The sequence below is a fragment of the Galleria mellonella genome, unplaced genomic scaffold, assembly GCF_026898425.1.
Source record: "Galleria mellonella isolate WM207_F2 unplaced genomic scaffold, CSIRO_AGI_GalMel_v1 utg312, whole genome shotgun sequence".
NCBI classification, from domain to species: domain Eukaryota; kingdom Metazoa; phylum Arthropoda; class Insecta; order Lepidoptera; family Pyralidae; genus Galleria; species Galleria mellonella.
In genome coordinates this window covers 4,907,675-4,923,107 of record NW_026442074.1, presented here as the reverse complement: position 1 = coordinate 4,923,107, position 15,433 = coordinate 4,907,675, and the positions used below count along the sequence as shown (strand labels likewise).

General features: G+C 30.9%; 2 protein-coding genes across 2 annotated transcripts in view; one reads left to right on the top strand and one right to left on the bottom strand.

Moving 5' to 3' along the window:
* LOC113515226 (flotillin-2) overlaps positions 1 to 15,433 on the top strand; it is a 293,605-nt gene that overhangs the window by 43,509 nt on the left and 234,663 nt on the right. The window lies entirely within an intron of this gene.
* LOC113514950 (glucose dehydrogenase [FAD, quinone]-like) lies at positions 3,503 to 13,645 on the bottom strand. The gene is made up of 2 exons (XM_026899048.3): positions 13,499 to 13,645; positions 3,503 to 5,800 (listed from the first exon to the last, which is right to left on the bottom strand). Exon 2 carries the CDS (start codon positions 5,798 to 5,800, stop codon positions 3,926 to 3,928), a length of 1,875 nt encoding a protein of 624 aa, XP_026754849.1. The 5' UTR covers positions 13,499 to 13,645; the 3' UTR covers positions 3,503 to 3,925.

Below are 15,433 nucleotides of genomic sequence, written 5' to 3'. Positions count from 1 at the left end.
GACGACGATCTTGCATCATAAAAACTGTCGCAGCCTTAATCTATGAATTGTCATTTTATTACAAGTAATTACAAATAATAGTAAGCATTTTTTTATACAATTTAGAATGGCGAAAAAACTACCGGCCCATGCTATCTTTCATGTGTTGCCATTTCTAAACATGATTTCAGTTATATCTCATTATGCAATCTAAAACACCAATATGCAAACACAAATTCTTAGCGGCAGAAATAGCATAGAGCAGACAACAACGAAATAGCATGCAGACAAGTTTTATACAAGAGGCACTCTTTGTACTGTCGTTGTAAAATGACAGGTAGTCATTCTAAAATGACAAGTTGTTTTCATAAGTTTTGTACTATCATGGACGAAGTCATACTTGCAGTAGGTAAAACTTTTCTTATTAATGTTAGAATGAGTTTGATACCTCTTGGTGCATTAACCATTTTACTAATGCTCACGAAATTTGTTATACACATACATATATTTGGAATAGGGAAAAATATAGTTATGAGTATGTTATTTTTTATCGCGGTTAATCGATATGATTATCCAAATCACGCTGACGAAGTCGAGGGTAAAATTAGTTTATTCTTTGTTATTTATTATAGCACGATATATAACACGATCCTGAGTAAACATAAAGACTGCGATTAACCGAAAAAAGAATATTCTTACTCTCAACGGTTTGCTGCACTATGTCGGTTTAGTAAGTGCTTTTTCACGTTACGTTTCAAGGTTTACAACCTGGGAGGTTGTAGGACGAAGAAAAGACATCATGGATAATAAATAGTTATAGTTGATATATATGGATGGAAATGAAACCACATTGAGATAGAAAAAAATATTTGTAATATTTAATTTAGCTAATGTATAGCTTATATATTATTGTTATACAAAATATTGTAAAAGATCCTTTGTATCATTTTGTTACGGAATTCTAAAAAACCATGATACACAAGCGGAGACTAAAAAAGCACAGAAAATAAAGTGCAGTTAACCAAATTATGCACTTATTTCTTAATATCTAATGACGTTTATAACAAAACATGTTAGTAGTAATATCATAACAATAAATGGTATGATACTAAACCAAAATTTTGAGTTTTACATGGACATGTATTATTAATGCTCTCCTCTCTAGTATTATTTATTTATTAACTCTTTATTACACTCAACATATAAAAATGTACAACGACAGAAAATTCATTTGATTGAAATACAGTAGGACAAAAGTAGGATATTACAATATTAAATTATTAATTATTATTTTATTTAGTATGAGCTCGATGGTAATAGCAGTCTCAATGTCTATCAAATTATACAAGGCAAATTCCTTATTAGATTACACACTGGGTGTTTGAATGTTTTCCTAAATAAACATGATGACGACGAAAAATTTGAGCCTCTAGTACATCCTTTTGTGTAAGGCGCAATTTTGCACATCATGTGTACCTGAAATTTATGACGAGGCCTGTCTCAGGTCTAAAAAGATTAACCTTTAAGTATTAACGTGGGGCTTAAGAGTACGTAGCAGATTGATTAGTTGTTAGATTTACCTCGTCTCTATGTAAGAAATCCTTAATACATGCGAATTTAGTTGCGCCGATGTCGTTAGGGGTGATAGTAGTGCTAGGGAATTTGATTTTGTTAAGTTATGCCGTTTTAAATTGCAACGCTGCATCACGTTAGTTTTTTGTTTGAACTAAATTGCTTAAAAAAACTGGTATTAGATTATATAAAGCGAAGGTTACATTGCCTCGTGAGTTTCGTATGAGTTAAACCAAAATACTTGGTTCTAATATGCCAAATAGAACTGAAGGACAAGTGAATAAAGAAAAATCAAGAGAAATATGTGTAAAATATAAATATTTTTCTTGATTTTTCGTCCATCTAAGGACGAAAGGAGAAAAATATTTAGTGAAAATTATTTTTTACTCGCATGTTATTTTTTTTTATTTCGTTAAGAGTCGTGATTTATATAAAAAAAAAAAAACGAGAGGGATAATTTAATGTTTTCATATTTTCTTGCATTTATAGATTCCAAAGTAATAATAAAAATGATAACTTTATACAAATCATAAATATTTCCTTTCGGTAGCTATAGCCCAAACCAATATAATAGGAAATTTTCAATAAAATATTTGCTCCAATTTTTTTTCCATTTTACACCCAAGATGGGTTAAAAAATTACAAAATAATTTGAAGAAATGTTCTTTTGTTTAAATTTTACGCTATATAAATATAATACCTGATACCTACTGAGATGTATAAATAATTATCAGTCAAAATTATTATCACTATTCTCATCTATGTAATTCTTATAGACGTCATGATATTTTATTCTGATTATACAATAAAAAATTGCGTAATACGAATATCAGTCCGTAGATTAAGAGCCTGCTCGTAGCGTCGAAATTATGCCCTTATCTGAACCATACATAAATTGATCAGATTATATTTTTGTGTTCATCGTATTACCATCATCATATTAGCTTTTAACTGTTCACTGCAGAACATAACCCTTCCTCCGCTTTGGCAGGCGAATTAGCAACCGCAGATAGAGATGTTTTAAGAGGGTCACTGATGTCCATCTTTCACCCTCTCTTAATCGGCTTTTACGACACCCGCAAGAAAGGATGTGGTGGCCTATTCTATGCCAGGACCACACGGCGAAACTTTATGTTATTTTAGGAAGTAGCCTATTTGCATTAAGGTCTAATTATTTAAATTATGTCAGTGGTGACAGTCCAGTTGGACAGCATTGTCCGTGATATCATCTTAACATCGATTTTCGGAATTTTAAATTTAGAAATATTAATTTCATCGTTTTCAGAAAACAAATAATAAATTTAAGGGTTATTACCTTGTTTCTATATTTGGATTATTTAAAATGATCAATACCAGTAGCTGGGTGATTAAGTAACAAACATACAAATTCAATATAATGTGGAATCAAACTGTTTGTCATAAATGCCATGCAAAAGGTAAGTGATCAATGTATTCGTTTGTTTCTAAACTGAATCAAGACGCTGCGACGTAAAGCACTGTGCTTACTCTGAAGAAGATTTCTGGATGTTGAAACAATCGTCGGAAATGAGATCCAGAGCGAGACTTTGTACAAAAGTCGATTGCTTGGGTACCTCTGTTCTATTCGTGTTTCTACCGTGAAGCAGTTGTGTTTACGTGCCTGTGTTTCAGTTTAAAGGGTGGGGTATGGTGTGAATTTACAAGGTACAGAGGAATAACACCTGAGTCCTCAGGAATGGCAACGCATGGGGTATCATGGGCGAAACAGTATACTCTGTTATGTCCATGGTTATGCTCATGTCTATAGGCGACGGTTACCACTTTCCATCAGGTGGGCCGTCAGCTTGTTTGATAAACATAGTATGTTTGTATGTTCCCGTTATACATATAGACATAAATTAATAAATTGTAATAATTTGATTATTGTTCTACTATGTTATATTTACTTTTATTATTTTGAATGTTCGTAAAAAAGTTTGTATGTTTATTATTCATGAATAACGTTAAAAAGGTGAACCAATTACAAAAAATAAAACCGTGGTCTAGGTTAACAAACAGAATATTGTATATCCTACTTCAGCGAGCCTAGTCGCAGTATACAGCTGTAAAAGTGAGTGTAATAATCATATTAAAGAACTTCGATTTCGAAATTTGTTACAGTTTTCGTATTCTCTAGAAATAACTAGTTCCGTCGGAATCTTATTCATTTTGCTTTACGATAATATAACATCTGTGCTCTTTTATTTTCATGTTTAGCTAATACAAGTATCTTTACCTCATTTTATGTACATCTATTTAACATTTGTAAATTCCTATATTTACTAAATAAATAATAAGATTGTTTTAATTACCTATTTAACATCACAGATTCAATGGCATTAGTTCCTAAATAAGTCTATTGTAAGATTCCCCAATCCTGTTTTATCATATCTGAACCTTTTTCAGCAATCATGAATACTGGGGCGTTTGTATGGCTCGATACTATTTCTGGCATGATACTAGCATCGATTACTCTTAGATTCTTTATACCATGAACTTTTAATCTTTCGTTTACAACAGCTGATGGATCGTTCTTATCTCCCATTTTACACGTACCACTCTGGTGGTAAATAGTAAAAGTAAACATCTGAGCCTGGCATTCAAAATATTCATCACTTCCGAACGGTCCATATTTAAGACACTCTTCAATAGGCACGTCATACAACTTTGTACCGAGTTTTCTTAATGCAGGTTGTCTTGTTATATTTATGGCCACTTTGATTCCTTCCACAATTTTTTGTAGATCTTCTTTATATTCGAAATAATTCGGAATTATTGTCGGGTGTACTTTAGGATTCCTACTTTCCAATAAGATCCTTCCTTTAGATTTTGGACGCATTAACATTGGGAACACCATAAATGTTTCTGCATTCTGTAATGGACCATATGTATCTGTAAAAATTTGTTCGTCGAATCCAAAATTACGTGGCAGCATTGGATCAGAGTTCAAACCTCCAGCAATAAATAGCAATTCTAGATCTGGCCAACCTAAAGGATTAAATTTATCATTTAAATCCATAAAAACTAACGCCTCACATCCCCCAGGTATTGACATCGGTCCTTTATGGGTTCGCATCCATTTAAATACTAATTCTAAATGATTAAGTATGAATTCAGTACTCACTGATGTATTTTGCGGATTCACTGTAAATTGTAATCCTCCTGCGGCAATATGATCCATTAAATTGTATCCAACGGGCAAATCTTGGACGATTGGTATATTTAATGATTCTAAATGATCTTTAGGTCCAATTCCAGATAACATTAAAAGCTGTGGCGAATTAATTGCTCCAGCTGTTACGATTACTTCTTTATTTGCCAATATTTTATGTTTTATGTTGTGTTTTTCTAATTCTACACCTATTATTTTTGTTTTAGTGTCATCAAAGAGAAGTTTAGTGACCATACTACCTTTGCTGAGATAAAGATTATTTCTTTTGCGAATTGGATGTAAATAAGCTCTGCTTGAGCTATGCCTAGTTCCATTTTTCATTGATAGTTGCAAATAAGATACGCCTGAAGGATTTGGCCCATTATGATCGCCGTATTTAAATCCAAACTGCTGGGCTGCTTTTACCCATGCCTTGGCTTTTGTTGTACGATAAGGTGCATGTTCTATACTGAGATATCCGTCGTATCCGTGATATGCTTCATTATCAAATTTTTTTATACCAAAATTTTCAATTTTTTTGAAGTAAGGCAATACGTCATCCCATCCCCAACCTTCATTGCCCATCTTCTTCCACCTGTCGTAATCAGCTTGCATTCCTCTTGTGTAAATCATGTAATTTAACACGCTAGAGCCACCAACAACTTTTCCACGTGGCCAGTTACATTGTTGGTTCTCAAAACCAGCACAGTACTTATTTGAAGGTTTAGTTTTATATCTCCAATTTGCGGGTGTGAATTGTAGATAGTTAGCTACAAGAGGAATATCCATGACAAAATTTTCATTAACTCCAGCTTCAATAAGTAATACTTTCCATTTGGATATTTCCGTTAGTCTATTCGCAATGACACATCCTGCTGTTCCTGCTCCAACGACTATAAAGTCGTACTCTGAGAAAAGATTGGCTTGATCAGGCGGTTCATTGTCGAAATTCCGGCTACCTTCATTCAGAAAGTTTAGGAAAGACGATACAGGGTCGAAGGTTTGTGTGCTTGTTTGTGGTAAGATGGTGATCAACACCCATAAAGCCACTAAGTTCAATGCCCGAAACTGAGGCCTCATCTGAAACAAATAATAAAATGAAGCGTGAGGGATGCTTTGGATAAAAGGACCAAAAATAAATACAAGATTATTGTTGCTGGTTAAAACAGAACAGATCATATAGTTTATTCAACGAAATTGCGTGCATTTTAATTAATCATAAAGCCTTCGTTTGTGGTTCTTACAAGTCGTTGGGATTTTCCTTTTATTTCGTAGTCTACAGATTAAATAATAATAGGATGTTCGTAAATCAGACCTACGTTTATTTTTAATACGAATATTATCAAAGGAATAATACACTACCATATGGGGGAAAAGGACTGTTAGTAGTTACTAGTCTCATTGCTAGCAATATGCCCTGTCAGATCAACTTCCACGTGGTCCCCCCTGGAAACCATTGTGCTGAATTCCAGGCGTATTCATCACGATAGGCTAATTGACCTGTTTTACCTATCATCCCTCACTGGCAACCTCACTGGCGTATATCGATAACGCGGACAGGAATAACAGTTCCATTGTCATCCATTAAAAAAATTTACTACCATATAATATTTCCAGTTTTGGTTAAAAACACATTACATACAGTATGTACAGAGCTATGTATAATTTCGTTACAAATTATAATGTATGGGCATTATTTTATAATTTATATTTTGTTACTGAGTATTATATTCATATTGAAGATTTTGAGCATAATCATAATCATATTCATAATTGGCTTATTCTAATCCACTGCTAATATAAGCTTCCCTCAATGCCTTCTAACCAATGCGGTCCTTTGCTTTTTATCCATGTATTGTCTTTCCGCTGACTTGCGGAGATTGTCCGTACATTTAGAGGGACGTCGACCTACAGCACGTTTTCCTGTACGGGGCCTCCGTTTTAATAGTTTTCTCTCCTATCATAAATATTCATATACATTATTTATAATATATTTGGTGTATAAAATATACGTAAGAATAGAGGATAGTCCTATTATAATAGAAGGCATTCGGTTTTCTCTACCTAAAAGTCTTAGCGTGATAACAGAAGGATATAACATTATTAATTAAAAGAAGAAATTAATCGATTAAGGTTATGGCTCAAAGGATATGAGCGCACATATTTATTTAAATTCAATTATAACACACAACAAATTATTTACAAATATCGAACACGTACTTACTGTTTTTTTTTTATTAGGAAAATTCTAATTTTTAATGATACTTTTTTAATTCAAAATACGTTTTGACCTGTTGACTGACGACTATAGCTACAGGTTGCGTTCCTTTTACGGGAATTTAGAAATTAAGAAAATAAAATGTTAATAATGTTTTTTAAAAAAACATAGATTTCTGTTGTAATTGATATCCAAATAATTTTGCTTCTCGCTGTTTTAAAATTAAGTAATGACTTTCTTGCCAAATTTGGTGAGAGAAAGTGTACACTTTCTGAACAAGAAAATAATAGGAATATTAAATCTAAAATCGTTTTGACATATTTACTTGTGTTTACTGTCACTTAATTCATATTAAATTGAACCTTGTAACCGTTTTCGCGATACTTTTTAAGGTCACAAGTTCTTTTTTTTGTTTATATTACTCTTAGTGTCATCTGTAAATTAATTATCTACATGAAATGTATACTGTGCTAATGCACAATTGCAGTTCTTTGCTTCATTAGTCATTAGCTGTAGCAGCACTAAAGAAATCTAATATACAGTTTTTGTAAGGCTTTTAGAGGTTTAATGGACTATAATTGTCCCGTGTTTATTTGGACTTAAAGTTTTTGTATTGTTCATTCATGACTAGTACGTTAACTTCGGAATTTTGAAATATGGTACCTGTAAAAATGCTAATTATAAACGATTTTAATCTTGACAATATGAGTATAGGATCAACATAGGAGTATACTTTTTTCAAATAAAAAATAATTACCAATATTAACAAATTAATTGAAAATAAAGTTAGGCCAATAAGTTTATCGAGATCTCTAAAAGAAACTTACTAATTGTAAAAAATATTTTAATTTTCAATTAAAAAAAAAGACGAAGGTTCTCAATTCGGTTTTATTTTTTATGTATGTTACCTCATAACTCCCGGCAGTTATAAACCGATTTGATTTTTTTTTTATTTGAAAGGATATAATATAAATTAGTTCCACCGAAATTTTATCAAAAGAGTTTCAGTAGTTTTAGTTTTTAAATAAAGTTTATTTTTGTGGGACACAATCTTAATTAATAAATAGTTTACTTGTATGTTGGTGAAAATGACATTTATTTAAAATGAAATTTTAAAAATCTAAAATTATGATTTTAATACTTAATTGTTATACTTACTTAACTGTATAGTCGTTTCCATATTACAGTAGTAAGTTTTGTCTGTACACATATTGTATTTATAAGGCGTGAATGAGATGGAACTACATCACCACATGTGGCTAGATAAAAATCCGAGTCTCAAAATTAAAAATATACGTATTTAATAACAAACAATTACTTACATGCGACGACAATTGAAGATATAATAATGTGACTGACATGTCGGCGATTACGCTTTTTATTACCTACATCATTACGCAAAAATGTAAAGAATCTATTATATGTATATAATCTATTACTATGATAGTGAAATAATATTATGTAAATATTGCTTTATCATATAAGTTTTTGTAATAAACATAGGGAATTTTCTGGATACTGCAACTCACATATATTATTATTTACTTATTTATGTTGAAACCACAGTTGGATACTATATTATCTATGCCTATTTAGGATATCATTACAAATTAAAAAAATTTTACATTATTTAAGAGTTGTCACTGTTCTTATATTGACAAAAGTGTAAAATAAAACTATTCAAACTCCTAGAAGTATCACACAAGAAAATAAATGAATATTCAAGTGTTGTACAACTCATAATGTGTCTCTTAGTTTAGTTACTTTATAGCGTAAAAATTTCAAACACAATGTAGTGGTTGTATATATATTGGATAGTTTTCCATATAAATGCTTTGCCAAAAACATGTCTACTATTCTATCCATTAGTGCATATGTGAGGTTACTATAATGTGTATTTATATTACTCAGTACATGGGAGAAATTTTAAGATTAAATTGAAATATATAAACGATACAAAATTCTTACGAATATATTTGAAAAAACAAGATAAACAGTGCATAATAAGCTGTTTGTTAATTACTTTCATTTATCTTAGTATAGACATGTTTTTAAGTAATTGAAAATGGCTGATATTTTAATGAATACGGTTCAATCACAGAAAAAAGTTATCACTTTAAATAAAAAAAAAAGCGACCATATCTGGGAAATTTTAATCTAATGTAACACTAAAAAAGTGGATTTGTTACGATTTAAAAAAATGTGTCAAATTTACTCAGCGAATTGTCTAATTAAATGAGTATTTGACACATGATGCTCTATTTATATAGGGGAAAGGGGGGCAAGTCGGAGTGGCTGGAAGACGGGGTAGCGGCTTTATACGTCGTTACAACTGATCAATTAGAATCTCGCTAGCATGTGATGATGCACCGCCATGATGCCAATCAGTTTGCGCAGTGACCAGCTAGTGACGCTGCTATTATATCATTAAAAAAAAAAAACTGGTTTTTATCATTTTCCTTGTAATTTTTGTTTTTTGTCTGATACGTGTTTGTTGCTAAATGTCACCAGCTTAATATACGCATGTATAGTTATTCATATGCGTTAACAATCACGCCAACAGATAAGGACTTGTTTGTTTTCATATTACGGCATTATTTTTTTTTTAATAATTTGTTAAAATTCGTTAGGCGCGAAAGGGCAAGACGAGGTATGGGGTACCCCATACCCCATCTGACCGAAACCACTCGCGCTACTCTATGACAACACCAATTCTTAATACAGCTGACATATCGCCAGAATAGAGATACTCGACTTATATACCATGTACGCCACAGGAATCAAATTTTACTGTCCCTAGTCCTCAACAAATTATGCTTTTTCCGCCAACCAGAAGAAATATAAGAGTACCGAGAAAGTGGGGGGCAAACCGCTATTATTACCTTATCGACCCTACAAACTAGAATTAGAAGAGAACATTAAAAATAAGAAGCTGGTGGATGATACTAAAGAAAAAAGAAAAACAATAAACCAATTAAAGAAAACGCAAAGAAAAGACGTATTTAAGAAAAATAAAGTGATCAAAAAGAAAAAAAAAACTTATCAAATCAACGTATAACTTTTTGCATTTTTTCATTTAATTATTAAACAAGTTTTACCAATAAGTACAAATTATTAAAGACTAATTAGCATTTAATATTATTAAAATAAAAGAAACATAGAAAAGATTAACACACTTAATTTTATTGGATTTTAAACCTTAAGTACCCCGTCATGCCCCCATCTCCCCTAATCTAAGATTTCATATAACTGCTTTTTTTGTTTGAAGTGGTCGAACCTGGATGTCATAAAAGTAATATTCGAATTTTAAATGCAAGTCAGTAAAACGTAATTTAAACAAAAAAAAAAAGAAACATTTAATCCATTAATCATATTTTTGATTATTATTAATTTTAAATGCTCAAACAATCATTATTTGTGATGGATAAAATGACGTATTCCAATTTTGAAGAATGGAAGAGGAAACATATTACACAGATCCCAAATAATTATTCAGATAAGGATAGGGAAATGATGAAAGATTTATTTTTTGCAACCTACTTCAGAAAGAAAGAGGCTTTTCAATTCGGTTGTATATATTTTTTTGTTTGTTACCTCTTAACTGTCAGTTATAAACCGATTTGAAAAAATCTAAAAGGATGTGCTTACAAATTGGTTCCATAGAAATTTTCTCAAAATCGGTTCAATACTTTAGTTTATAAATGGTTTTGATTTAAAAATTAATTTTGCTACAATTGAAGTCGGTTGTTTTTTTTTAACACAATTTCAAAAAAGCAGTAATAATTTTACTACTGCTTTTCAGAGGAGCCAAAAACAGTATTTTATTTTTTTCAAATCTGGACCTATTATTATGTTCTAATTGAAAAAGTTAATATCTGGTTTCATAAAATTTTTTTATACAACTTAGAATGGCAAACAAGCTGACGGCCCACCTGATGGAAAGTGGTAACCGTCGCCTATAGACATGAGCATTACCATGGACATTACAGAGTATACTGTTTCACCCATGATACCCTCCATGCGTTGCCATTTCTGAAGACTCAGGTGTTATTCCTCTGTACCCAGTAAATTCACGCCATATCCCACCCTTCAAACCGAAACACAGCCATGCAAACACAACTGCTTCACGGTAGAAACACGAATAGAACAAAGGTACCCAAGCAATCGACTTTTGTACAAAGTCTCCCTCTTTCCTCATATGGAATTTTCAGTTGTGGATATTCTATAGTTTTAGAAATAACTGAATTGTATCTAATTAAACAGTTCAACGTTTATTGCGTTTATCATGTGAAAATAGCCGAATTGGCTTTCGACTATTTGATGTAGTATTGAAGAGAAACCATTTGATGTAAAAATGTCTTACAATTTTTATCCTTTAATTAATTATAGTTTCTGACATAATAAAGTACTCGTTATCTAATAGTGTATAAGGTCATAAGTCGAATTGAAAATATATAAAAAAAGAAAATAAGAGAGAAAACATATTGAATGACTTAGGCTAAGTGTCTTATTATTTTTAGTGCTTTTTTTATAAAAAAACATATTTAGTTCGAATTCAGTCTTTTGTAATGAAAATATTTAGATAATCGTATCTTTTGACATGTTCTGTACGTTTCTTACTTATCAAAGGTCTTCAAGTTTCTTACACTTTAAGAAAAAGAGAAATTTGCCTATTTATTATTATTATTATTGAAAGAGCCTAAAAAAGAATTATTCTATTTCATTGGGTTTCTTACATTTGAATTCCACACCTACGAAGTAGCGGGTAGAAAACTAGTGAATAAATAAAATTGTAGATTCTGTTACAATTATTATTACAATTATTGTTACAATTACAAAGATTAGTAATTATAAAGAAAAGCTATTTTGTCGTATGGATGTAAATTTTGAATATTATCCTTTTTCAGTCCACGAATTGTTATGATTACATGGGAACATTTTATTGAAGTTGACGTTTTATGTTTATGACTTTTATGCTTCACATAGAAGCAAAAAGATTGCGATACAGTATTCTAAACTCAGATATATTCAATTTAATAAGTGTCTACGAAGTAATTATTATTATTGTTTGTAGAGAAAAATGCACTTGAGTATTAAATTTGCACAAAAGTATGTATTTGATTTTCACTTTGACCTGAGAGAGCCTTGACATAACCGTATAATGTTACAGTATAAATTTGAATACAAAATTTACTACAGTAAACGCCAAAGTATTAGCTAAGCATTATTACGAGTATATATTATCAACCAACATCACAAAGGGGGTTTTGATTTCGGTTGTATTTTTAATGTTTTATACGTCATACCTCCGTTAGTTATTTGAAAGGATATACTTACAGATCGGTTCATTAGAATTTTTATCAAAATAGGTTCAGTAATTTAGTTTAAATAACTGTAACTAGTAAAATAACTGTTTTTTTTTTAATAAATTATATGATATTATTTTTTGCCTTGTGGTCCCGGCATAGAATGGGCCACTTATTCCTTTCCCGTGGGTATCGTAAGAGGTGACTAAGGGAACTTAATAGTCGAGGCATGGGCAGCAGCGTCTCTTTTAAAACATTATTAAAAGCCTAACTAACCTGCTTGCCAAGCGTGGCAACTACTGGCAATACTTCCCTTATAGGGAAGGCTTATGTTCAGCAGTAAATAGTTAAAAGCTGATATGATGATGTAACATGTTAAGGTCAACGCTTCGTCGTCGTCTTTGTTTTCACTGTCTACCTTTTTAAGTTTTTTTTTTTTAATAATTCTTTGAAGATCGAAACTGCATTTATTTAGAACTCGCGTGCTGGTGATTTGTTCTAATCGATACTGCACTTAAAAATGAATTAATACATAAGGATAAGTTAATGTTAATGGATATGATTATAGTCTTATTTTTGATGATCATTAAATTAAATAGGTCAAAGTAAAATATTACTCACTGTTTTAAAAAAATGTTTGTTTTATTCGATTTATCTGGTTATTTTTAAACACGATGTATCTTATCTTATTTTCGCATATGGGGTCTGCTAAGCTGTTGCACGTCGTCCCATACGGATCTTTTGTGCTTCCCCCTGCCTTATACCATCATTTCATAGATCTTATGTGTTAAGCAAAGCATTTAAAAAATATACATATATTGTTGTAGAAAAGACGCGCATATTAATTAATAATTTAGCTTTTTATTTATTTATTTATTTTTTGCTTAAGAGTTGTCCGTATAAATTAGTTAGTTTTTAAATTTCAGCCTTTTTGTTCAGGTTATAGAAAAAGTCTTAAAATGTTAAAGGAAAATTACTTATAATTTTTTATTTATTGTTCGAGTAATACTGAATTAGAATAATTCAAAAGGGATTTGATGTTACAAATAATATGAATCTATATTACATCTTGAAATACGCAACTGATATAGATTCCTTTTAAATAAGTTACTATATCATATTATACTCAATATGGTATAATAAATAAAACCTATTATAATATTCGATTCAGTATTAGTAAAAACAATTTTGTATTTTTAACTGTATAATAAAATAATACTGTATATAATCATTATTTAATTATGAGATACTTACGACTTTATTAACAGATAAGTAGATCACAATTTAAACACATTTAATGAAATGAAATTAAAAAAGAAAAGGTAAAAAATATTTCACATTCACAATCGATATGGTTATTCGATATATCGTAATGATTATCGATAGATAATCGTTATAAGGCACATCACTTGGGTTAGTGTAACGCGCGCAGGACTGCGCGCTCCTTTATCATCACTGTATAAACTTGGGTTCACGCACACAGTTTTATTTACTGTAGGAAATTTTCTGAACGGCATTCACCGTGACCTTTACTAAGTGTATGAACTAGAGCTGTGACTAGAGTGACTAATGTTCGAGCATTACTTCCATTTCCATACGATATGAGGGTTAGTTGTTCTTACATATACAGACAAATACATAAATATACATACAACGAGATTATATTGGATTTGATTCTTTATAGCATTTTTCATCTTTATAATTAAAATTTTGATTCAGTAAATTAAAAAAAAATATATAATTTTATCAACATTTATAATAAAATTGACTTAGACCTTGTATAAATGTTGTATTCATAATACTTAACGGGATTGATTTATCCCAAAACCCTTAAAATATTATAAATGTGAAATTAAAATTATTTGTTACCTTATAGAGATGTAATGGCTTGTATAATAACTATAAAATTTAGTATACACGTGCTATATGGTGTGAAAAAAGGATTATTAAGGCTATTTTTATCTCGGTCAGTAAACATGTTACGGTTACGCGGACGAAGTCGGAGGTAAAAGCTAGTGTTATGAGGATGTTTTAGTGGATTTTCATATTTTATTAATATTTTAGTAATAGGTACCAAAGGGAGATCTTATATAAAAGTCGTCAGCATGAGTAGGTATCTCTGTTCTACGCGAAGCAGTTGTGCTTGCATGACTATGATTCGGTATGAAGAATGGAATATGGTAATGAAAGGGTACAGAGACATAACACCATAATTCTCGAAATGGCACCCCATGCAATTAAAATATTAGGTTATGAGATTTTATTTTGATAATTTTGCGAAATTACTGTTTTATGGTAAACTGCCATAAGGAACGGCCCCGTTCCTTATGACAGACTAAGGGGCGAGGCCTATGTTCAGCAGTAGACAAATAACAGCTGATATTTTTTTTTATGCAACTTAGAATGGCAAACAAGCTGACGGCCCACCTGATGGAAAGTGGTAACCGTCGCCTATAGACATGAGCAGTACCATGGACATAACAGAGTGTACTGTTTCGCCCATGATACCCCCTATGCGTTGCCATTCCTAAGGACTCAGGTGTTATTCCTCTGTACCCCGTAAATTCACGCCATATCCCACCCTTCAAACCGAAACACAGCCATGCAAACACAACTGCTTCACGGTTGAAACACGAATGGGACAGAGGTACCCAAGCAATCGACTTTGGTGATAATATGGTGTTAATGATGATGATAACTATTTTATGTACCACCATGAACTAAAATTATAATATTTTTTTTACTTAAATCTATTAGAAAAGGTAGTTCATATTGGTCTTTACAAAAAAGATTTCGCTGTGAAATCAAATTGAAATTTCATTTTCACAGATAGGTTTAGAGAAGTGTCACTTCAGTATCTATCCCATTGTTTCTATCATAAAAAAATGGTTACGCTAAATTATCAAATTATAATTCTCATTTACAAACGTAATAGAAATAAGCAATTTAATAAGTATAAACAATATATCGTGTGTGAAATTAATCAACTATCCATGTATAACATTTGACTATGAAAATATCTTATGAAAAAGGAAATATTTTTTAATAATTCTCATTTTAGATATGAATTTAGGAATTATCTATGAAAATTATACTCATTATTTTTGGAAATTAAGCCTTATTTTATTACATTTTTAATTAAAACCTATTGTTAAGTCATTACTCTTACCTACATTTAATTACATTTAT

Bases quoted from the DNA above. Each gene is read 5' to 3' on its own strand.
- LOC113514950 (XM_026899048.3), bottom strand. From the start codon at position 5,800: ATGAGGCCTCAGTTTCGGGCATTGAACTTAGTGGCTTTATGGGTGTTG.